This window comes from Neolamprologus brichardi, chromosome 3, assembly GCF_056152115.1.
Source record: "Neolamprologus brichardi isolate AB-2024 chromosome 3, ASM5615211v1, whole genome shotgun sequence".
In the NCBI taxonomy this organism is placed as follows: Eukaryota; Metazoa; Chordata; class Actinopteri; order Cichliformes; family Cichlidae; genus Neolamprologus; species Neolamprologus brichardi.
Window position 1 is genome coordinate 23,218,613 of NC_142106.1, and position 23,742 is coordinate 23,242,354.

A 23,742-nucleotide genomic window follows, 5' to 3' on the forward strand; every position below is an offset into this window, starting at 1 on the left:
ACTCAGCCAACTCCGAATTCGGCCTCCCCTCACAGTCCTTTTATCAATAACAGTTGTTACACAAACATCTAATTAATCATATGACAGTTAAGACACTCACACTTGAACATGTACACCTGTGATGTGTGTGTGACATTTTCTGCTACACCCCATATCACTGTGACCTTTCACTGATGTCCCTAGTCACCCCATGTATGGCATAACCTTTTAACGAACCAGTGTGTAGAAAACAGAGGTGAGCATTCTTGCTAAAGATCTAATCATCTTGCACAATGACAACCATATTGATCCACAAATCTCTAACAGTGAGTGACAGGAGAATGGTGGCTAAGCTGTCATCCCTGTTGGACAGCATCTCCCCATGCAGGAGACTCTGACAGCACTGAGCAGCTCCTTCAGTGGCAGGCTGCGGCACCCATGATGTGGGATGGAGAGATTTTGCCAGTCTTCCCTTCCTACTGCTGTCAGACTCCACAACAAAGACTTTGCAGCTGACCAAACACACAAATCCACACATGTGCAATAACACAAAGTGCAATTCTCTTTTTCTGACTAAATTGTATTTTATTGTTTTATTGTGTACAGTATCTTATTCTTATTATCATATATTCCAGTATTTTTTCTTAATTTTCGCTGCTGTAACATTGCACTGTCCAGTTTTGGCTGTAACGAAACAAATTTCCCACGAGTGGAACTAATAACGGTTATCTTATCTTATATAAAAATAATAAAATTATAGCACACCAGAAAGATAGTCAGGAATTCTGTGTCAGCAAAGATGAAAGAAAAGGGTGACACAAAACAAAGGTGCGTGAGAAAGAATCATATACTCTGATGAGGGGACTGATTTATTTTAAATAAATGTACCACTAATGGTCTACTTGTCCTGTTTGTGTTTTGGGGTCTTTGTGTCCGGTTGTCTGAGTGCTTTCCCACTCTCATCTCCAGCCCCACACCTACTATGAGAGGAGGTTAAGCAGACGTGTTGTTCTCACAAGACACTGCTCCACACAGTGTATTTACACCTCAGTGCCTTCAACCAACCTCAAACAAACTCTAGGCTTTATTTACTGACCTCTAGTGGCAGTAAGGTGAAATGTTTTTTTGAAATTATATTTTGCAGTTTTCCATTAGGCATCGTAAACCAAGATTTTGTGTTCTTCTCCGTTAAGCACACCGATTTGCCATGTAATGAAATGTGGTATGTATAATATTACTGTCTCAATGTTAAAATGCTGGGTTACAGAGTGAAAACAACGACACAGACACTTAAAATTCTCTTAAACCTTTCTTATCAAGAGTTCAGCTTTCTCATTTTGAACCTCACAGCTTCTGACCGAATTTGGTGGTTTGTTCAGCTTCAAACTTGAGCCAGTGAGTCTGGAAAATGTGAGACACACTCAGGTTGATGGACCCTTTTCTTCTAGAGAAACTGAAGCCAAAGATCTAAATGACCAAAAAGAAAAAAGATTTAATAAACTATCAACACTTGTTAACTAAATTAATTCATTTTTCAATAATATTTTCACATAAAAGATAGAATAATAACAGAAAATTAAAACTGTGCTCTTCACCAGCCTGTACAAACAAAAACAGAAGCATTAACTGAAAGGCTGCGAGACAATTCATGAATGAAGACATATCATTTACAACAGAATGTGTCACATGGCGATTAGTTTAGTTTCTGAACTAGTAGGATCAAAAACATTGGCTTGTTCTCCACAGTGATGTGTTAAAATAATCAGTAGATCAGGTCCATCAGTCAGAAACGGAGCCTTGAGACATCTGAGATGACGTTTTTGAAGCTCTTTGTCGACGTTTCGCATAATATTTCTACAAAAAAACAGAAAAGTGAGAAACCAAACATCGTTAGGCCAAGAGTGTGATTTTGTGTACTGAATGGTGTGTGCGCATGCGTACCTGCAGGTTGTTGTAATGTTTCTGGCTGCAGCAGTGGAGTTCCTTGGCGGTCTTCTCATTCAGGTAGAAAACAGAGCAGATGTTACAGAAAAATCCTGATTTTGGGATCACAAACTCCTGACCTGCAGAGGAGTAGAAACAGGAAAATTAGACAAGTGTTAACACAGCATTTGAATCGTGTGCGTGTTTATGTGTGTGTCTCACCGAGGGGGCTATTGGGGTTGAACTGAGGCAGTCTGAAGTCTGCTACAACACACGGAGACTGAGAGCGAGATCGCTTTGCCTCAGGTCCGACAAGCTCCCTCCTGCGTTTACCCACAACTGAAAATGAAAAGAGCGACACGTTAATCATCAACAAATCTGCTGCAGGAGCCACCGGGTTTATAAAATATTAAATTATAACTTAAGTAATTAAACAAATGATTTTTTTGATTTATTTGAAAAGGTGAAATGCTAATCAGCCACTTTATTAGGTACACTTGTTTGACTGCTCATTAATGTAAATCTCTAATCGGCCAATCACATGGCAGCAACTCAGTGATTTAGGTATGTAGACATGGTCAGATGACCTGCTGAAATTCAAACTGAGCATCAGAATGAAGAAGAAAAGTAATTTAGTGGACTTAAATGTGGCACGTTTGCTAATCTTAGCATTATACTGATGGGATTTTCCCAAAGAAGCATCTCTAGGGTTTACACAAAATCGCCTGAAAGACAAAATGAGCAGCAGTTCACTGGAAGAAAATGCACTTTTGAGTTCAGATGAGAATGTAATAACTCAAATAAACACTTATTACAACCAAGGTATGCAGAGGAGTATCTCTGAACACACAGCACATCCAACATTGAAGCAGATGAGCTGCAACAGCAGAAGACCACACTGGGTTCCACTTCTCTAAGCTAAGAACGCAAAACTGAGGGTACAATTCACACAAGCTCAGCAACGCTGTAAAATAAAAAAGTCTCAATTTCTGCTGTGACATTAGGATGGCAGGGTCAGAAAGCTTGGATCCATCCTGCTTTGTATCAAAATTTCAGGCTGGTGATGGTGTGGGATATATTCTTCGCACCCACTGGGGCCCTTAGCACCAACCACAAATATGTAAAACATATTACTACCACCACAAGGTGGTGGAAATGCATCTCAAAGCTATTAGTAGGCTAACAGTAGCAGGCTATACAATTTTTCTTTTTATATTCAGTTGACTGTGTTTTTGCTGTCAGAGTGATGTATTTTATTGATTTAAAGCAGCTCTTTGTACCTTTAATGCCAACTGTGCTCCATCCATCCTTCTCCTCTCCCTCCTCTGTCTCCTTATCAGGACACTTAGACTCTGGCTGCTGTCCAGCAGGTGCAGCATTAGGCTGGGTCTCTGCTTCCTCTTCAGTCCTCTGACTCTCTGCCTGGCCGTCACCTGGCGGCACAGATGAGTCTCGGTCCTGTGATAAAGTGTTATTAACAGAAGCTGGAGGCAGTGGTTCTGTTGTTTCCTCCTCTTCCGTCTCATCTTTTGTGCTCTGTGGTTTCCCTCTAGCAGATTTTCTCACTGTGGGAGGAAACAACAGATTAATTAAGCTTCATGTCTCAGAGCTCTGACACGACTTTATCCCAGATGCCAGCCACTGGAGAATATATGTACCGGTGTTATGTATTTAAAATACAAAATATGAGTAACTGTATTCCATTATAGTTACCACTTAAATAGGTGATAATTAGAATACAGTTTGTTGAAATAAATGGATTAAACGGCAGACTTTTTCTGTTTCATATATTAGGCCCTCTCTACTTTTGGTACATTGCTGGAAACCCAAACAAAACACACAATAAGAGGGTCTAATGTAAGTGTCCTGTGTATGTTGGTTGCGTCAGTTACACGACCCGGAGCCAGCGCAAGAGAAGCAGCAGTGCATGGGCAGGAATACATTTCTTACTTGAAAAATTCCAACACCACTTCATATTTAAAGAACAAAGGGATGGGCGAAATCTGAAAGTTCAATGCAAACTCTGCCAACAAACAAGCTGCTTTCGGTTTCTAAAGCACATGTGTCAAACTCAAGGCCCGCAGGCCACATCTGGCCCGGTGTACATTCATATCTGGCCCACGAGATCATTTTATATAGATTTATTATTATTGTTATGCATGGCCCAGTGATATGAGGCGCTAATAACACACAAACTACAGATCCCAAAATGCAGTGCTGCAGGCTCCTTGCTGAACGCTAGGCTAGCTGGGAACATTCACACATCAATCAAGTCAGACTTCTGTTATTGCGAAGCTAGCCGCTCACAATGGTGGAGAGAAAAGTTGATTCTGAAAACAGAGCCTGCGGTGAGTGACTGAATATATGTTTACAGACATTACTGGTAAACCCGTGTGTCCTATTAGTGGAGCTAATGTGGCTGTAATTAAGGAATTTCATTTAAGACGGCACTACGAGACAAAACGTCAGGATAAGCTGAAAAACCTAAATGCAGAGAAGAAACTACAGAAAGTAGAAGAGCTAAAGAAGAATCTGACATTTCAGCAGACGTTTGTCACCAGAGCAAAATCACAAAGTGAAGCTGTTGTGAAAGCAAGTTTTATTGTAGCAGAGGAGCCAAATCAGCCTGGCCATTTACCGAGGGAGAGTTTCTGAAGAGCTGCATGATGAAGGTGTGCGACGTCTTGTGTCCAGACAAAACGCAGATTTTGGCAAATGTGAGCCTGAGCAGAAACATATGTCAAAGTGTAACCGACATGAAACTGCCCTGGGACAAACTCGTTGGACTTACAACAGATGGAGCGCCGGTGCTGTGCGGTGAAAAAAGCGGACTAGTCAGCAGGATGCGAGTAAAGATGCAGGAGGAAAACTGTACCGGTGAGTTAACAGCATATCACTGCATCACACACCAGGAAACGCTGTGTGGTAAAGTCCTAAAAATGGAGCATGTAATGATCGCAAACCGTAAATTTTATCCGAACTATAAGTTTAGATCACCGTCACTTTCAGTCTTTTATGTGGGAAATAGATTCAGAGTTTGCCGACATTCCTCATCATACAGAGGTCTGTTGGCTGAGTTGGGATAAAAGTTCTCAATAGAGTTTTTGAGCTCAGCAAGGAAATCTGTCAGTTCATGGACATGTATGATGCGGTGAAGGCATTTCAAGTGAAGCTGTCACAAATGCACCAGTGCAACCTGCCTCACTTTCCCTGTTGCCAAGTAATGTTGAACCAAGTCAGCGGACTTTGCTGAACTGCACCTGTGCAGATTCAGATGGAGCTGCAGTGCAATGATACACTCAGGGGAAAGTACGACACAGTTTATTAGTTCCATTCCTGAAGCAATGCCCAGCTCCGTCTACATGCAGCTCGAACCTTTGCTTTCATTTATTTTTTCTGGGGGTTTTGGCAACATGTTCATATTTCTAACTTGCAGAATTTTGACAGGATATATTTTTATGAAGAGCAAAATATTTAAAATTAAAGTTTATTTTTTTAAGTTTATTTAATCTGGAATAATATTCCTGTCTGTTTTTAATTCATATTTATGTTTAAAAAACATTGTTTTAGTGTGTTCAATAAATGTTTATCTTGTTTGGCCCGCGACCTAAAGTGTGCCTTGACGTTTGGCCCCCTGTGCAATTGAGTTTGACACCCCTGGTCTAAAGGCTCCAACCTAAAGAAACATCTGGAAGTTCTTTTTTAATAACTAACGTTAGCCTGCTGCAACTACCTTGTTTTAGTTGTGGTAGCTACCTGAGTTATGTACCACTTAGTATCTACATGACTTATTACTATTACTGAAGGCTACTCACCACCGAGCTAACATCTTATCTTATGTTAACTTAGGTCTTTTCTCCCCTACAGTAAATATATTGTCTATTCAGAGAGATTTGGGCTTACAAGCCAAAAACAAACAGGAATTTGCAGGATGTGATTGCTACATTCATGTAGTTGTGAAAAGCATGACAGTATATTAAGTAATCCAAAGTATTCAGAATACGTTACTCACACTGAGTAACTTAACAGAATACATTACAAACTACATTTTGGTGCATGTATTCTGTAATCTGTAGTGGAATACATTTTAAAAGTAACCTTCCCAACACTGACCCGGGGTCTGCCTGGTTCTCTTCCTGGGTCGACCTCTTGTCCTGGTAATTACCGCCTCCTTCTCCACAGTCTCTCCCACCTCGTCCACCATCACAAAGTTGAAGCTCTCCTCTAAAACAAGAAATCAGAGGCCACAGGCAGTATTGACAGTAAAAACTTTCATTTCGTGTTGAAATATAACCAAATTAAATGCTGTCTTCTAACAGGGCGATGTGGGAAAACCTCCATTTAAATAAAACAATATTTCTGTCAAGTATAAAGTTTCCTGTTATAAAGTATAAAGTTATACCCAAGTATAAAGTTTCAAAACCACAAATGTTCTGTTAACGACTTTTGACACATTTGAAAAGAACATTTTCTCCATCTCCACACCAGGTGCTCCTTGTAGCTCGTCTTGCTCTCGCTTATCTCTGGAACATCAGACGCACGTCCTACAACAAACTGTCACTTATGCAGGCACAAAATGCAGTTACAAGCTTGCAAACTAGACCTGAACTCTTACCTAGAAATGAGTCTACCTACTATGTGTGTGTGTGTGTGTCTCGACCTCAAATGCACTCTGTCTCCCCTCGCCAACTAAACTCATGACCTCTTACCAGACAGAAGCCACTCTCATATGTGTAACAACCTAACTGACACTATATACGGAATATATTGAATAAATGCTTTAATCAAATGCTACTAGATACAGTTTGTAACTATATACATCCAGAGAGAGGGCAATTGAAAAGCCAACACACTAAGTAGCAGATTAGTACGTTATTATAAAAAACAAACAAAATAAACAAATATTTAAACAACCATTCCTTCAGTGATGAATATCAATGATATCTGGCCTTATGGAACTCACACAGTGGAGCCATTTTCCCCAGTGTTTTACATATTTCTCATACTCAAAATTCACTAAAATAAGTAATCTTTTCCATATTATGAATCTCCAAAGTTACATCAATACAGCTGTTTAATGTTGGTGGATCCTTTTGGTCAGTGCCTTTTTATTTGCAGCTAGCAGCACACAAAGTAAGTATTTATCTATACCCTTTATGTCTCAGGGTATGTATTCTAAAAATATGGATTTGAAATCGAAGTGTAAATATGTACTAAATATGTTTTGCATCACTTTATGGACTTCTATCCAGTAATTCTTAATATTCTTACAATCCCAAATTATATGGTAGTGGTGTGCTGTTTCATAGCCACAGTTCCTCCAACATTCACAACTTCCACCATCATAATGCGCCTTTAAAGCTGGGGTAATGAAAAAACAAGCAAAACTTTTCTAGCAGAACTCCTTCCAAATATGTGATTTTGTTCTTCTCCAATGAAAAGAACAAATGTTTTGCCATTTCTCTTCTGTAATCACCAGAGCTCCCTCTTTCTCCCATCTTTCTTTTATATACTTGGTTGAATAATTGCTGAGATCATGAAGACTTTTGTATATTTGTGAGATTACACCTTTCTTAATTTCTGACTTATGAGCATTTAAAAAGAGTTGGATAAATGGCCTCGCTGTAGTGGGTATTTGGTTTTTAATGTTTCGAGTATAAAAGTTTCTTAACTGTAAGTATCTATAGTGGTTTTGGTTTTCTAAATGAAATGTTTGCTTTAAAGTTTGGAAACTCACAATTTCATCTTCCTTTACAATACCGTCAATGTAATTCCTTTACCTATCCAGTTTTTAAAACTAGGGTTTACATGATTTGGTGTAAATTCAGAATCATATGCACACCATTTTAATATTTGTATATTCTTCTGCAGCTTATTTTCTTTTACCACCATTTTCCAAACACCTAGTGTGGCCTTTAGCCAAGGATTTCTTATTTTGGAAATGTAGTCCTGTAGATTTCTACCTGTATGTGCATTTTGGTTATATGCATATTGTTTTGCATTCAATTTCCTTCCAACACTGCCCTGCTCATTGCTGAAGTATAGTTTTGGGGGGAAAATTGATGTCCATAAAGACAATATTGATTTGTAAATGATTAACTAACAATCTTGTGTTTGTGCTTAAAGTGCTTTGGCACTCTTTGGCAATATTGTAGACAATATTAAACTTAATCATCACATCAGCCTCCTCTGACGACCTGTTTGCTGCTGCCTGCCGCTGAAAGGCAGTGGCGAGAGGGGACACTTGCGCAGTGCATTCATCACGACATATAATGTGTTTTCTGGATACACTGTGCTTTTTCAGCGTTCAGAGGTTGATGGCTCTGTGTCAGAACTGGCTATGAAGATCAGACGGATCAGGACTTAACAAAAAAGTTATCAATAGTCCTTTTCATCTTTCGTCATTACCCACAGCTACATCCACTTCTGTTGGGCCTAGGCTGCTCACTAGGGCTGGGCATCATCACTGATTTCTATGACATGAAAGAAATTTTCCTGGCCTGGCTTTTTATAGCAGATAACCTTAAAAATATTCTGCAATTTTGCATAATTTTAAAAAGTTTACATTTCTTCAGTACTGAACAGCAGAACAGGCTTTCTTGTTCGAGGTCATTTGAGGTATAAAAAAAAGAGATAAAAAATAGACGGCGACCAACAGCGCTGTAAACAACGGTAAACTGGTGGGTAATGAGCAAATGAATAATGCAGAAAACAGATTTGAGACGGGAAAGTGAGAGAGTGAGAGAGAGAGCTGTGCATGAAGTGTGATTTTTATCGTGGTGGAAGCAAAACAGCCAATGTCAGATAGGGCTGTGCGATATGACCAAAATCTCATATCCCCATATAAGAATTCTATCGTCCCGATAACGATATAAATCACAAAAATGTAACATTTTCTGTAAATTCTGTGAATCTCGGGCAGCTCGACTTGCGGGAAGTGTTTCCAGATGCGCCTCATGTACCTGGAGTCGAGTGTTTTAACCGATGCATGAAACTATACATTTTTAGACATAAGTTGTAACGGCCGCCGTTTTCTTTGTGAGTATTTATAACACGGCGTGCTGCGGGGAAAAGCCTGTTCTAACGTTTGAGTCTAAGGTTTATTTTTTAGCACCTGGCGGCTCTTTTTTACTTCTCATCCGTAAATAATCTGCTCTTTCACGTGATTCCGTTTATTTTGAAAAGTCTCAACAGGATCTTGAGCTTTATTGTGAAAGCGGACACGCGATGGTGTTACCGCTGTTGTTGCTAACCACAATGCATAAAAACAAGCGCTTGTCCGTCCGTAGTGTGGTTATATTAAATATAAGAGAAAGAGAGAACTTTAAGACATTAATATAGCCACTACAGTGACCATCAAAACGATGAAAAAATATTGCCGTAAACAGTTTATTTTGCGACACCACGAAACAAACGATAGCGTAAAATGAAACGATAGACGTTTTTATATCATCATCCGATATATATCGTTATATCAAACAGCCCTAATGTCAGAGGGAATTCATGACGATGTTTATTAAATGTGAAGCGCAGTTTGCTGCTTCTTTTGCTGCTGGATCAGTGAATTTTGGTCTGAGAGAGACAAAACCTGCTACTCAGAATCAAGAAAAAAAAAAGATGCAAACACAAAGCGCGGACCCACCAACGCATCAGAATCAGTGAGCTGTCGGCTTTCAGCCCCGATGGTGTGTTCATGTACAGGCCGTTGGGTGAGAAAGCCGAGAAAGAGAAAGCTGATTCTGATGTGTCGGGTCCGCCCTGTGTTTACGTCTTTGTGTGGAATCCGTTTCTCTGCTCTCTTTTACTGTTTGGTGGTTGTTGAAATAATTTTGTGAGCTTTAACCTGAGATTCTCGCGTTTCTGGCAAAATACATTTATATTTAAAAGTCGATTCAGGATTTAATGAATCAATATCGCTTAATTCAAGATACTCAACTCTCTCTATCCACCTGCACAAACATGCACTAAGGACTACAGGAATATCTGGAGTTTCAGAGGTGCAGAGACTTTTTTTTTTTTTTTTTTTTTTTTTTTAACTCGAACAGCTGGTCACACCATTGAAAAATTTGGTCACATTTGTGACGCACTCTAGAGCCCTGCCAACAAAAACTATGCTGTACACATTCACTTCTCCTCCACAAAATCTGACCGTGCAAATCAAACTCTGTTGAGGTGGTTTAAGTGTGTGACTAGGATGCCTCCTGGGCAACTCCTAGGTGCTGTGGTTTGGGGATGTCCTATTGGGGGGAGGCCCCGGGGCAGATCCAGCAATGAGGCTATGAGGGAAGTCTGAACTTCCGACTGCCCCCACGACCCGAACTTGAACAAGCAGTTAAAAAATGGATGGATGGAGAATGAAACTGACCTGTTTCATCATGTTTGCGTTTAGCAGATCCTGATGTCTTCTCTGCTTCCTCTTCTACCTCAGCTGCTGTCGCAAAAGTCTAAAAACAAAGACACGAAATCACGACCATCGAGTTTTCTGTTTTTACTAAAGAGGAAACAAAGATGCTCAAATGAATCTCAACATTACCTCTATGTCTGCGGCCTCCACTGATTGGCTCTCCTGTGTTGGTGGGCGGGGCTCCACTGTGCTTTCCTCTGCCTTTTCCCCCTCCTCCTCATCTTTTTCAACAAACTCATCCAGAGTGATGAGCTCTGCAGGTTCTCCCTTGGTGATCTCCCTGCTCCAGTCCTGACCCTCCACTGCTCTTTCCTCCCCAGCATCATCTGCTCCCACCTCATCCAGAGTGACCAGCTCCAGGCTGTCTTCCTGCAGATTTGTTATTTCTTCTGGTGCAGCACCCTCACTTTGGGACCCAGTGGCCTCTTTAGTATCTGTTTTTGGCTTCTCTTCCTTCGTTGCTGTACCAGACCTGTCTTCAGCAGATAGAGCATCACTAACCTCAGCAGTGTGATCCAAACACTCCTCTTTATCGACCACCTCCTCCTCATCTGCATTTTTTGGCGATGCTGAGTCTTTATCGTCTTTAGGCTCTTCTGTACTCTGGTCTTTCAAAGGCTCATTGTCAGCCGTCTCATCCTCAACCAAGTCAACAATCTGATAAATGGCCTCCTCCTCATCAGCCACTTTACTAGATGCAGCATTCTTCATGGCAGCTTGTTTTTTAGTTACTTTAGTGTCCTTCTTTGGTCTTCCCCTTCTTCTTTTTTCCGGAGTTTTGGCCCGTTCATCCTTAATAACTTCTTCCTGCACTGGGTCTACTATTGTAAAGGTGGCATTCTCCTCGCTCTTCTTTGTTGGTGTGCTCTCTTTCACTTGTTCAGGTTCCTCCTTGTTTGGTTCCTGAGAATCTCTGGCAGGTGTCGGCCTCCTTCTCGTTGGTGTCTTGTCTTTTTTTGAGACGTCTTCTTTAGTTTCTCTTCTTCCTCTGGTTGACCTTGTTGTGATGGTTGGTTCGTTCATGGCAGCCTTACCCTCCACTGAGTCTAGGATCTCGGACGTAGATTCCTCTTCCCTGACGGGTTTTATACATGCAACTGTGGAAGTTGGCGTCTTTTTATCTTCTTTGTTTCCTCTGGCCGACCTCCTTCTACCAGGCCTCTCTGTGGTGGAGACATCTTGAACAAATTCATCTTTAACAGAATCCACTACCTCAAAGATCATCTCCTCCTGTGTCTCTTTCTCCTCTCTTTTAGATGTTCTTGTTCTCGGTCTACCCCTCCTTGTTGGTCTTTCAGCTCGTTTTGCCACTTCAACGTCTTTCTTGGTTTTTTCCTCCTTGTTCTCAGCCTCTGCCTCGGTCTCTGTGGTCGGTGGCTCTTCTTCCACAGAATCAATTACCTGGTAAGCTTCTTCCTCTTCTTCAGTTCCTTCAGTGACTGCTTTCAAAGTATTAAGTTTCTTCTCGTCATCTTCTCCTCTGGTGTGATCATTGACTGAATCTAACTTCTCAGAGGCTTTCTGTTTAGTAACATCTGCTGAACTGCCTTTGTTTTCTTGTTCTTCATTATTTGGAGTTTGGCAAAAAGCTTTGGAAGCTTTGCTTGATTTATCTGAGAGCATCTCCTCATTCATTTCTTTTCCATCGGCATTGGACCTTGGAGTTTGGTTCATGCTTGGATCCAACCCTTCTTTTTTATCAGCTGCATCTGATTCTTGAATTTTTTCCTCAGACAGCTGCTTTGCTGTGGCACTTTCATCTTTGACCAGATGACTGTCCTCTTGGACTGTACTGGCTTGGTCTTCACTAACGTTGTCTATCACATAGAGAGGAGCATCCGTTTCAGTTTTACTGGACTCCTCTGAGCCTTTATCATCAATGCTGTTCAAGACCTGACTTTCCCCCTCATGCAAACTCTGGGTTTGCTCAGATGAGGAAGAGGCTGAGCTGCTGGAGTCTTTGGAGGACCCTGCTGAGGTTCGTTTGGAAGCAGGAGATGCAGCTGAGCTTTGACTTTCCGCATTCTCTGTGGACTTTGGCTTAGTTGAAGAGTCGCTTTCACCATTGGGGTCTGCATCTGCTGCGTCCTCGTTAATTTCATCAACAGTGACAAAGTCGTCCACATTGAAATCCGGCTCCCCAAAAGGGCGGCTCTCTGAAGAAACTTTCTTCTCTAAATTATGAACTTGAACCTAGATGGAAAAACCAAAAACAGTCTGTGGAGCCATGAAACAGCTTACACTATAATCAGAGTGTAACTATGTGTAACTATGAATGTCCCTCTGTCCACAAAAACCTCCTATATGATCAGTAACCACATGACCAATTTTCTCAGTGTGATTAAGTGTTTGAGTTAGCCCACCCCCACCACCCACAAGAGAAATCCTCGTGGGTCTGATGAACTTTTACCTTTTCGTTTGGTGCGTCTTCATCCTGTGCCCTACTAGGGCTGCTGCTTTTGCTCTGGAAATGAAGATAAGATAAGAAAAAAAATTAACTGAATTAATTTTGTATTATTCTGTGCTGGTTTTGACAAACACCTCAAATATAGCCTGAAATGTGTTTAGTGAGTGGTGACGCCAAAAATTGGACATGCACAAGCTTACAAAAAATAAATAATATGTAGTGATGACCTTCGCTTTAATTTATCTGTTCCAGAAATAATGCAAATCTAAAAATGGTATCTTCCTCATTAGTATAGTGGACAGTATCTCCGCCTGTCACAATGGGGAGTGAGTAGTCTCCTTCTCTGCTCCGCCTTCGGCTGATCAGGTGTCGCAGACATAAACTGCCAGTCTACTACCACATGTGAAATACAGACTTCGAAACCACTTTCCCCGTGATCGGAAGGTCGGGGGTTCAAATCCACTGAACGACTACCCTGAGGTAACCCTGAGCAAGGTACCATCCCTACACACGGTACGCCTGCTTAGTGGCTGCCCACTGCTTCACTGAGTGAACGGGTCAAATGCAAAGAGAGTAATTTCCCCAGGGGGATCAATAAAGTATACATTATTATTATTATCAGCATTATTTATTCATACAGCCTGCAGCTTTACCACAACAATCAACAGTGTGTACTACTATACAATGCTCATATGTGATCTCCAACATAACGCTTAAGATATTTTGGGACAACACAGTGAAATTTAAAGTGTTACCTCTTTTTCCTTGCTCTGTGCCCTACTTTCTCGACCCTGTCTATGCTCACGAATCGCCGCTGTAATGGCCATGAAAACGTCCTCGTTGATGTGAGGAAGTTTTGAGTCTTTTTCCTCAGACTTGACCGGGCTTGTTGCTGAAGGAGCAGCGCTAGAAGCGGCGGGGGCGGTGTTTGCATCAGGAGTAGTGAGCAAAGTTTGTGGTGTCCCCTCTTCCTTCACTGCTGCTTTCTGGCCTTCCTCACTTGGCTGCGGGACAGCGGTCGATTCTGCGGCCTTCTCGGTTTCCAGTTCGAGGTTAAGTATGTTCTCACCAGAGTCTTGCAGACGCTGTTTCAGACTCTTCAAACTGAATTTAAAAGCAAAGATGCCAGTAGGTTACTATGAAAAGAGGTTTGTTGTCACAAAATGTTAATGTGAAATAAGAAATTCCATTTCAAATTTCTAATCTAGAGTTGCTTATGTCTAAATCACACTCTTCTCTTTTTGCATCTTTGGGAACTGTTTACTATGGCACAACCTTGAGGAGTGTAGCAGTCATCATGACTGTTTTGACTCTGCCACTAAACCTGAAAATGAAAGATACTCACGACTCAATACGTCCGACTTTACTCCTATGAAGAGGAGAGAAAAAAAGCACAAGGTCAGACAAGCTTGAAGACACTTTAAAGAAAAAAAAAAAACACACAGTCTAAAATCAATTTCCTCTTTGTGTCACTTCTGATTGTGGGACACACTTACCAAGAAGAGAAATAGTCCTTGGCAACATTGCTCTCCATCACCTGTGTTAATCCACCAGGTTCAGCCATCTCAATGCATATCTGAGAAAACAGAAAGATATTACATCAGTGACAGTACAACTGTTTTCTTCCTGAGGAAATTTGAGCAACACAGTGGTACTCAAAGGGTGCGCTACAGGCCCAATTTGTGAAAGTAACAGGACAGAGGTCATGGCAAGTTTCTTTACTGCCCTGTACGATGGTACAACTTTTTGGTAAAAGAACAAAAAAAATCTTGGTGTTTCAAACTTGCAAATGGAAAATAAGCGCAAACATATGTCTATACTTTTGCAAGTTTTTGATTGAACAATAAAACCACAGAACAAGAAACAATAAAAGAATAACTTAGTGCTGCCTCAAACTGCAGGCATCTTCCCTGCTAGATGGGCCAGGACGAAAGGCTGAACAGGTCATAAGATTGTCACTTGGTTGAGAACTTGGTGCATTTCACCAGTGTTTGCAAAGGCATGAAAAATTCAGATTGCCTGCCGCAGGGACTGTCTGAATATTAAAACTTGCTGAACTAGTGTTAAAAAAACAAAGTCTCCTTCAGACTCATTTAAAAAGTTTCTCAATGTTAAAAGTCTTGCTTAAAGCTGGAAACAGAATAAAATAAGACAAACTTAAAATCACAGTTTAAAAACCACTTGATCATCACAGTATAAGAAAGTTACACCAGTTAAACTTTTTTAATGTCTTCATTTTCCGTGTTAACCACTTATTGCTCTCTTTATCCTCCCTGATTGAATTTTTTCTGATTTTCACTGTTGGTGGAATTGTGCATGCAGCTCACTCAGGTTGCATAGGCAGTCCAGCTCCTCCTGAATGGCAGTCACAAGAAAATCTGCCGTGTCTAACAGTGCGGCCTCAAAAGTGTGGAGAAAATATTAGGAGATGGTGTGTTATAATGGTTTGTAGTGATGGGATTTCTGACTCTTTTTAGAGAACCGGTTCTTTCGGCTCGGATCACCAAAAATTTTGAATTTTTGGAATCATCTTGTCCTTTTGGGGTATAATAAAACCCATTTTTTGAAGATTACATTTGTGCCTGTGTGTTCCTGGCTGCTTGGTTCATGACAGGGCCATAGAAGAGCAATGACCATTCAGCAGGTATCCTCTACTTTGTACAAGGAGAAGGACTGCTAAAGCCAAACTGAAGTTCTCTGAATTCTAACTGACTATTCTGCAATGATCAAGTGCAATGTTCCCTCTAATTTTTCATGTGTCTGAGCCAACACACAAACTCCCTGAGCGGTCCCTTTGACCACTGTGAGCAACAACAGACGTGTGCACTGTGGTCACACCAGCGTCAAATCCATCCAAGTTACATGGTTTATTAAAATAATCAAATTACAGCATTTACATTTATGTTAGACTACTTTTAATTAACTGCTTTAGCCCACTTATAATGAAAATTTTAAAAAATCCTGTTCATGACCTGTGTAGTATGTTACCTCTGTTGGAAGCAAAAATAACTTGAACTCCAATTTTGAAAACACAACTTTCTTTTTTTGTTAGATTATAAAGCTCTGACTTGTATTATGAGCATGAGTCTGTGGTCTGGGAGAGAGTCCTGTAACTCTCTGACTGCAAAATACAGTAAATAATGACCAATGTTGGGCAATTAATTATATAGTTACTTCTTCAAAAAAAGTTACTGAGTTATGCAAACAAAGTTTTTTGCAGCTGTTTACCTAAAAATGCAGCCAACGCGTTTTTTAAACAAACATTTCAAACTATTTACAGAACAATCAGCTGTTCTGCATCATATTTGATGCCACACAAATTATTTGTGCCACTCCAAAACGTGCCCCTTCCTAAACAACTAAATGCCATGTTGCTATATCACTTTTTGATTGGTCGAGCGTTTTCCTTATAAAACGCAGTTTTTACCGTTTCTCTCCGCAGTAAATATAAACAATGATAGTATTCAGGAAGAAAACCAAACATTGCATATACTTTATCATAACTCTGGTTTTACGTGGCCAATCAACACAATTTAAAAACTGGTATAAAGTCCACACGTTTTCCGTCAATTGTCCCGTCGGTCCTGCTCACATCTCCACTGGTTGTACACGTTGTCATTAACGTGGCTTCACTCCACATCAGCCGCTTTGCTAGCTAAAACACCGGTGTCGGCACATATGGACGCTGTTGTAGCCTGTCAACGACGTTGATTAGCTGCATATATACGAATGTGAATCGCGGCTTAGAGGGAACATTGGTCAAGTGTTCCCTTAATTTTATTAAGCAGTGTAAATTGAACCAAACTGTACCAGCTTTGCGGGTGAAATTTAAGACTTAATACCTTCTGAAGACTTTTCAGAAAAAGATGCATTTTAAGAGCAGCAGACACCATAACAAGCCTTGCAGATGTAAAACATGAAAAAGTTGCAGGTGTTTATGAAATCGTACCCTGTTCGCAAGCGGCAAAAATCTGACAAAAGCAGCAATGGAAGCCACCACTTTCATGATCTTCACGAGAAGGTCCACATTCACCTCGGAGACCTCCACAATCAGCAGCCGGTCCTCCAGAGACTCAGACTCTGGAACATGCTGAAAAACAACCAGTGTTAAGATCAGGGAGACCCGAGCCTGCTGCTTTTACAGGACAGATTTATGTGACTGCTGACTTACAGTGCTGCTCCATTTCATCATGCTTCTGTACATGCTCTCCTGTGAAAAGAGTAGAAGATGAAAGCGGATTACATCAATTACTGATCCTCTGATCCTAACTATTGAATAACTCTCCTCCTGGTTAGAGTGTTTTTAATGTTCTATTGACCAGATTTAATAAGATAAATATTGGACTCCACTGTAAGTGAGAAGTAACTCGATCCCTCAGAGATGTGCTACAACTCCTGGTTTGCATCTTTGTGGGAAAGGATTCATACTTCAGGACAGTAACGACATAACATATGACCAAAGTTTTGCAGGAACTATTTGATGCTTTTTGAGTCTCAGTGACTTTCTGCAAAAGTCGTCAGACCTCAATTCCTCTTAACATGTAGCTGTGGAGAGAGTTCTCACAAAGGGCTTGAATAGCTAGCTCGCAAGGAAACTTGAGGTGGAAAACGCTGAAGCTAGAAGGTTAGCAGCAACTGAAGTTTCAAAATAAGTGAGGGCATTACTTAATAGTCAGTGAAACACTCTATAACCTATGTCTGGGGACACGGTGCTGACTTCACAAGAAGCTCTGTGGAAACTTTAAAGTGGTGGCGGAATGACGTGGGTTGTTGTCTATGAACAGAAAAGTGGATAAAGTTCATGCAGCTTTTGTGCTGCTGTCGCAAAAAGGAAGGAACAAATACAGACAAAATAATAATAAATACTTGATATGAAAGTCATGCATATGTTCCCTGTTTTTCATTTCTACTAAATTGTGCAATTCCCTAGAGAAGGATGATGCTGTGCTCACTCCTTAGAGGAGAAATCTTTTTTGATTGGCATCTGAATAGTTTGAGTGAAACAGGAGCATGCCCCTGATTTAACAGCCCCCAATTGCTCCATTTTCATACCTCACTTGAACCAGGATGCATGTCTTGTAAAACAACGTGGATTTTGAGCATCCATTCTCCAACTGTAACTGGATCTTTGAGGTAATCTCTGGCGAAATCGCAGCACGCATCCCAGCTGTTAAAAAACACAAAGGCCTGGAGAGGAAGAAAGGGGAAAAATGATGCAGAGGAAACATTCAATATTAATCATTAAATTGAATTAAATTTGCAAATGCAAATTTCTCTCTATCAGCCTGCTGGGTCTACTCCTCACCCTCCTCTGCAGCGATAAAACGATTATGTTGTAGTACAGAGTCTGAACAGTCTGATCAGGGAAGTAACGCCACACCAGCTTGGCAACATCCTCCTGTCTGTAGTTTCCTTCTGGCAAACCGGTCAACATGATCGTGGAGAACGTAGAACCTTGAGATTGGGCTTTCTACAAGACACAAGGTTCAAGAACCAAAGTTTATGTGAAGAGAAACTTTGCAGTACTTTTTTAAAAATATATTACTATAACTGACCACATAGAGAAGACAAAATGAAACCAAGTTTAGCAGAAAAAAAGAAATGTGGCTTTTGACGTCGGTATTTGGACAAATGGACACCTCTTGGTATTTACTCAAGGATTCCTGTTTAACACATGAAACCTTGGGTTATAAAATGCACTCACCTCAATGTCATCAGGTTCCCTGACAGTTAAATACTCTAGAAGTGTAAAACACACACAGTTAGTAACAGTCAACACTTTATATCTGGAGGTTCATTTTAGTTTCTCTCACCTGGGATTGTGAACCAAGGAGAGACAGTGGGGAACACAAAGGGACTAGTTGTCATTGTGATCCAATATGGTGAAGTGCTGCATTGTGGGATGGTAATATCTTCTGTTGGGACAGCTGCCCCGTCAACAGCAACCTCGCTGTCTGGCAAAGCTTTGTGTGGCAATCTTGGTGCTGCACAAGCAAAAGTAAGTTTTGTTTAATTTTTTGTGTGTGTCAGGTTTTTAACTGACTTTCAGTTTAACTTTAAGCACCTTTACAGATATCCAAGGTATCATAGGCATCAGAAAAAAATGATTAGAGAGTTAGATCAAATGCCAGTCTGAAAAAGTGGAGTTTAAGTAATGGCTCTGGTTCATGTGTCTAGGGCAGAGACAATAAAAGAAAGGAATTGACCGCTGATGGAGCAAAGATTTCTGGAGGGACCAGAAAAGAGGTCAGAGAAATAAGAAGGCAAATGAGCATCAAAGGATTTGTGGGAAGGAGAATCACAGTGTTAGTGAATCAAAGTTGAGGGAATGTGTTGCAATAATTTATTGTGGATGACGATAAAGCAGCAGTTTTGCATATGTTGCAACCTTTCTTGGACTTCACTTTATCCACAGTCCAGAGAAGAACTGAAAAATGTATTCATGAGTGTTTCACAAACAGAAAGTGAAGGAAAGATTATTATCCAGACTCTGTGTGACAGATGTGTTTCCAGGATGGTGGAGATGGGAGCAGCTGGTGCAGCACTGGAGACAAAATAGATTTTGCAATACCTGGTAGTGAGAAGCCACAGCCCTGAGCTCAATCATACTGTTGAAATTTTTGAGGAAACTTAAGAATAACCGGGGTTACTGGCAGTGTTAGCTATTTCGGACCTGACTACTTATATTTCAGTATTGATAAAACTGAACTCCAAAAATATCTCTAAGTTCCTCTTTTATGACTTTAGACAGTTCTCCTCGCAGGGGGTTTAGTGTTGGCTTTCAGTTCTTCAGCAGTCATGCCTGCAGTTTCAGTTAGGTCGGATGAGACTTAGTTTGATTCATCTGTATCACGTTGGCGGGTGGTTCTTGCAGGCCACGAGGTGTCTTCTTTCCACCAGAAAGTCCCACAGTAGTCTGTGGTTCGGCCCAATAAGTCCTTATTTTGTTCTCTAAGCAAATTTTAGGAGTTCAGAAAGTGGAATGTGACATTTATAAGAGAATTTTTCAGAATTCTGCAGCTCTACTAAGTTGTGTGTTACACCATGTCTTGCTCTATAGCGCCCCTGATTAGTTGGATTTTAATCTGTCTCTAGTATCAGTATGCTTTTGCCACTCCTTGTAATCTTCAATTCACTTGCTTTTTTGTGCATCACCCACTAAGATGACAATATTTGTCGTATTGTCCAAAGACAAGAGTCTCTTTGGACAATACGACCAATGTATAAAAAGTATAACTCTTAAGCTTGCCTTGTAGAAGACCATGTAGATCTTTAAAGCGTGCAAATGTACCTCACCCAAAGCAATCCCACAGTACAATACAACACAGTACAGTAGAAGGCCAGCAGGACAAAAGCAGCTACCCTTACCAGACAGGTTTTACAGCCAAAAAACAACCCACCATATTCAGGGTATTACCAGATGACCTTCCATCAACTTCACCTATCTTTTTTTTTTCTCAGTTTAAATCACATTTATTTAAAATCCCATTCAAAACACACTTACGCGGTGACGTAAATTTACTGTGTGGTATTTCCACCCTTGACAATTTGTGGCCAGTGGCCTGTTTTAGAAGGCTGTACCAAACACCAAGGCGATCAGCATCATGAAGAGAATCAAATTCAATTAACACCTGAAACACAAGAAAGATAAAATTTACTCTAAACATTTTCATTTCACATTCTAAATGGTAGAAAATGGAACACATGGAAAGAGTGAGCTAAGCACAGCTTTATTGTAGAGTTCACTGGATTCAAAAGTCAGAAATCCTGGCTCAATGAAGCACTGGAGCCGTGCTCAACGTGACCCCTGCACTAATGCTCTAATGTGATGAACACTAGTGCGCATGAGCATATGAAGAATCATCTGCTACAGCGAACAGATTACCTGCAGTCTCTCTTTACTATCTTTATAGTTTTGCAGTTGTGCTTTCATCAAGATAAGTAGCATCCAAAACCAGTCACATTATCTTGTTTTAATGTGTCTGTCAATTTTGGGGGGATAGTTAAGAATACACTCACATAAACACATATCTCATACAGACTTTCGCAGACTTTTAAAACATGCACTTGTTGCTGCTTATAAGTGTGTTTATACCTTGTTGAGAAGAGGCAGGTAGTTTCTTACAATACCGATTTTTCCCAAAGCTTCTCTGAGATCCCGGGACTCGCCTGGTGAGATGTTCCTGATGTAGATTGTCCGTGCTCCAATATATGTCATTTCCTGTTTCGAGAAACCCGGGTGAACATTAAAACAAACCAGAAACAGTATGTAGTTTAACAATATTTCATGCTTTCTTAAACTACAGTTCCAAGATCAATTTCATAAGTTTGCACATATAGTCACACAGCAGGTATGCACCCTGGCAGCTATCTTCATTATCCAAACAATGTATAATTGCAGCTCTTGCTGTTTTCGATAACATTGTTCGAGAAAATATTTAAACTTAGCTGTGTACACAGAAAGCCACTTTTGGCCCTTTCCCGGGTTCTTAGTTTTTTGCACGTTTCAAATTTAAAAAAAAAAAAAACAACAACATTATTTTTTAAATACAAAATGCAGTTTTGAATGAGGATTTAACTTATTGCAGGAAAAAAGTTATCCAAACCTTTCCTAGCCCCGTGTTAATATATGCTCATATTTTTCAAGGTGTTTTGACTTGGATGTGAGTGCTGCCAGTTATAATTTTATACTCTATACTTTATAAGGTATTCTAGTGTAGTCTTTGTTTCTGAGATATGTGTGCGTGTTACCTTCATAACATAACACAGCCGATTCATCAGATATGTATAAAATTCAAGCTGAAAGAAAAACAAATAGTTAAAAGTCATTACATCAAATAAATGTTGGATTCTGTTAAATTGATTTCAGTTCAAAGAGTATTTTTTATTACTTATCGCCTCTACAAAATATTACTTTTTTTTTTTTTTTTACTTACAACCACATTTTAAATAGATTGAACATTTAAAAACATCAGCTTGCTTTTAAGGATACTGTTTCCATCAACAAGCAGAAACAGATATTTTCAATTATTTTTAATAACATATCTCACAACAGTAAAGTGTATTATCTAAACACAGTTCTCACCGGGGTCTTTAAATTCCTCCTCTTCACAACCTGCAGTCGAAGTTTAGACCCATTGAGAAAAAATTTACGTTTATCTTCTGATGCTAGCACGATGTTTCTGGCTGCCATTGCTGTCGGCATGAGGGCAAAAGCCTGAAGGAAAAACAAACAAACACACACTGACAGGCGCTCACAAAATACGTAATAACTAAATGTTAGTTAGATCGTCTTAGAAAAGACATTCAGAATCCCATTAAAATGAAGGTAATAATCCAGCCCAATACAAATTCATGGCCTGGTGCTTACCATGCGTGCCGGTGGTATAACATAGATCGTGTCGTGATAATATTCAAATCTGTGTGGAGTGAGCAGACTGGCAATGTCCTCCTCTGCATAACAGCCATCACGATACTTAGGCAGGTTGCTTATTAACAGCATCTTGTAATTAAGCGAAAAAAGCTGTGCAAAAGAAAAGAATAAAGTCAGAGTTTTAGATTAGTTTACAATTGAAGAAATTCTGGACAGAAATCTCAAAAAGGCAAACATTCAGTTAGAAACTGTGCCTCACTTGAGCACTGTCTACAACTATGAACACAATGAGGTACATCAGAATAAAATACTGAGTACAAAATGTTTCTGATGCTGATTTTGGTTTGACTTCTTTTTTTACATAGTACAGCTCAACCTTGACTCACTGATAAAAAAAGGCTGTAAGAGTCAGCTATGAAAGTACTTTTCATTTAAGGTGGATCCTTAAAGAGTGATAACAGATTCACAAAAGGAAATGTGTAAACAGCACTACTGCGCTTTTCAAACTCAAGAAGGAAAAACTGTTTCTGTAGTAGACTGCTTAAAAAGAAAAGCTGGGCTTCTATTAATTTGTGAGGAACTTTCATCTCTTATGCTTCTTAAAAGGTTCTTTAGTTCTAAAACAACTTGCTGAGGTATTCAAGCCCCCTACTTAAACCCCTATTTTTTAAGCACTCAAAACCACCATGTCCTGGATGATTGTGCATATAATTTGAACATTTCAAATTAGCTTTTTAATAACAGACTTTTAATATGTGTTAGTATACAAAATAATTTTTCGACATCTTACAATGCTGTGATTACAGCCATTCCCCAACTCTCTGTGAATGGTACTCATGGTCTTTGATCAATGGTCATGAGAATTTGCATAATTATGATTAAGGAACTGACCTCCCAGCCCATTGTTCTTTCAGTGGGCTGGTTTCAGTCATTATACAAATGTACTGTTTATAAGATTGGGGAAACCTACAGTCAGCTGAGACTGAAGAAGTCACTTGGATGAGTGACGAAACGTTTCTCCCACAAAACGCTACGTCCAGATGAACAGAATCAACTTTTGGAGATACACGATAATTATTTTGTTTTGGTACTAAATTGGTAACCACGCTTTGTGTAATTCTATTAGTGTATGTAAATTTCTGCTATTGCGACATCTCTACTGAATTTTTAACATTTTTCTACATTTACACCTACTTGAGTGTCACCTGACAATGAGATATAACCCAACTATAAACTTTTAAAACAAATTGAACTATTTCAGATCAAAACTTAACCACTTTGATAAAGCATGTTTTTCTTACAGGTATAATTTAAGTGTTTTTTTACCTTTGAATTGGGAAGTCTGACTGTCTTGAGACAACCTGGAAAGTGCAGAGCAAAAGAAAAACAGAAAATAATTATAAAATAAAAATTATGTTCACACTGGGAAATCTTTCATACAGATCTTTCGGGATTTCTTACGGATTTTTTCTGGACATAGTTGCTTTTCTATCCGTTCCCCAAATGTTGGGTGGGTAGGAGCAACCGGATACTTTGAGATCTTCTTTGCAGTCACAGAGACTTAGAATAAAGGAAATGTAGTTAAGTTAAATAGTGGTAGTTTAGATAGGATGCAAATTTCCCAGCTGATTTAAATAAAAATCTGAAAACTGTTCT

The 23,742-nt window shown here is 39.9% G+C and overlaps 1 protein-coding gene across 1 annotated transcript in view; it reads right to left on the minus strand.

Moving 5' to 3' along the window:
* Positions 1 to 1,493: 1,493 nt before the first annotated feature.
* The window catches only part of LOC102796996 (uncharacterized), a 61,772-nt gene continuing 39,523 nt past the window's right edge, over positions 1,494 to 23,742 (minus strand). Inside the window, exons 11-34 of the mRNA XM_087834992.1 lie at positions 23,548 to 23,646; positions 23,413 to 23,447; positions 22,084 to 22,236; positions 21,799 to 21,930; positions 21,465 to 21,512; positions 20,809 to 20,934; positions 20,218 to 20,344; positions 18,527 to 18,697; positions 18,418 to 18,452; positions 18,019 to 18,183; positions 17,766 to 17,900; positions 16,885 to 16,923; positions 16,663 to 16,803; positions 14,210 to 14,289; positions 14,059 to 14,082; positions 13,469 to 13,817; positions 12,717 to 12,770; positions 10,436 to 12,499; positions 10,268 to 10,346; positions 6,016 to 6,126; positions 3,183 to 3,467; positions 2,125 to 2,241; positions 1,921 to 2,042; positions 1,494 to 1,833 (exon numbers count right to left, since the gene is read on the minus strand). Coding sequence (XP_087691118.1) covers positions 1,759 to 1,833; positions 1,921 to 2,042; positions 2,125 to 2,241; positions 3,183 to 3,467; positions 6,016 to 6,126; positions 10,268 to 10,346; positions 10,436 to 12,499; positions 12,717 to 12,770; positions 13,469 to 13,817; positions 14,059 to 14,082; positions 14,210 to 14,289; positions 16,663 to 16,803; positions 16,885 to 16,923; positions 17,766 to 17,900; positions 18,019 to 18,183; positions 18,418 to 18,452; positions 18,527 to 18,697; positions 20,218 to 20,344; positions 20,809 to 20,934; positions 21,465 to 21,512; positions 21,799 to 21,930; positions 22,084 to 22,236; positions 23,413 to 23,447; positions 23,548 to 23,646 — 4,766 coding nt within the window. The 3' untranslated portion in view covers positions 1,494 to 1,758. The remainder of the gene's footprint in view (positions 1,834 to 1,920; positions 2,043 to 2,124; positions 2,242 to 3,182; positions 3,468 to 6,015; positions 6,127 to 10,267; positions 10,347 to 10,435; positions 12,500 to 12,716; positions 12,771 to 13,468; positions 13,818 to 14,058; positions 14,083 to 14,209; positions 14,290 to 16,662; positions 16,804 to 16,884; positions 16,924 to 17,765; positions 17,901 to 18,018; positions 18,184 to 18,417; positions 18,453 to 18,526; positions 18,698 to 20,217; positions 20,345 to 20,808; positions 20,935 to 21,464; positions 21,513 to 21,798; positions 21,931 to 22,083; positions 22,237 to 23,412; positions 23,448 to 23,547; positions 23,647 to 23,742) is intronic.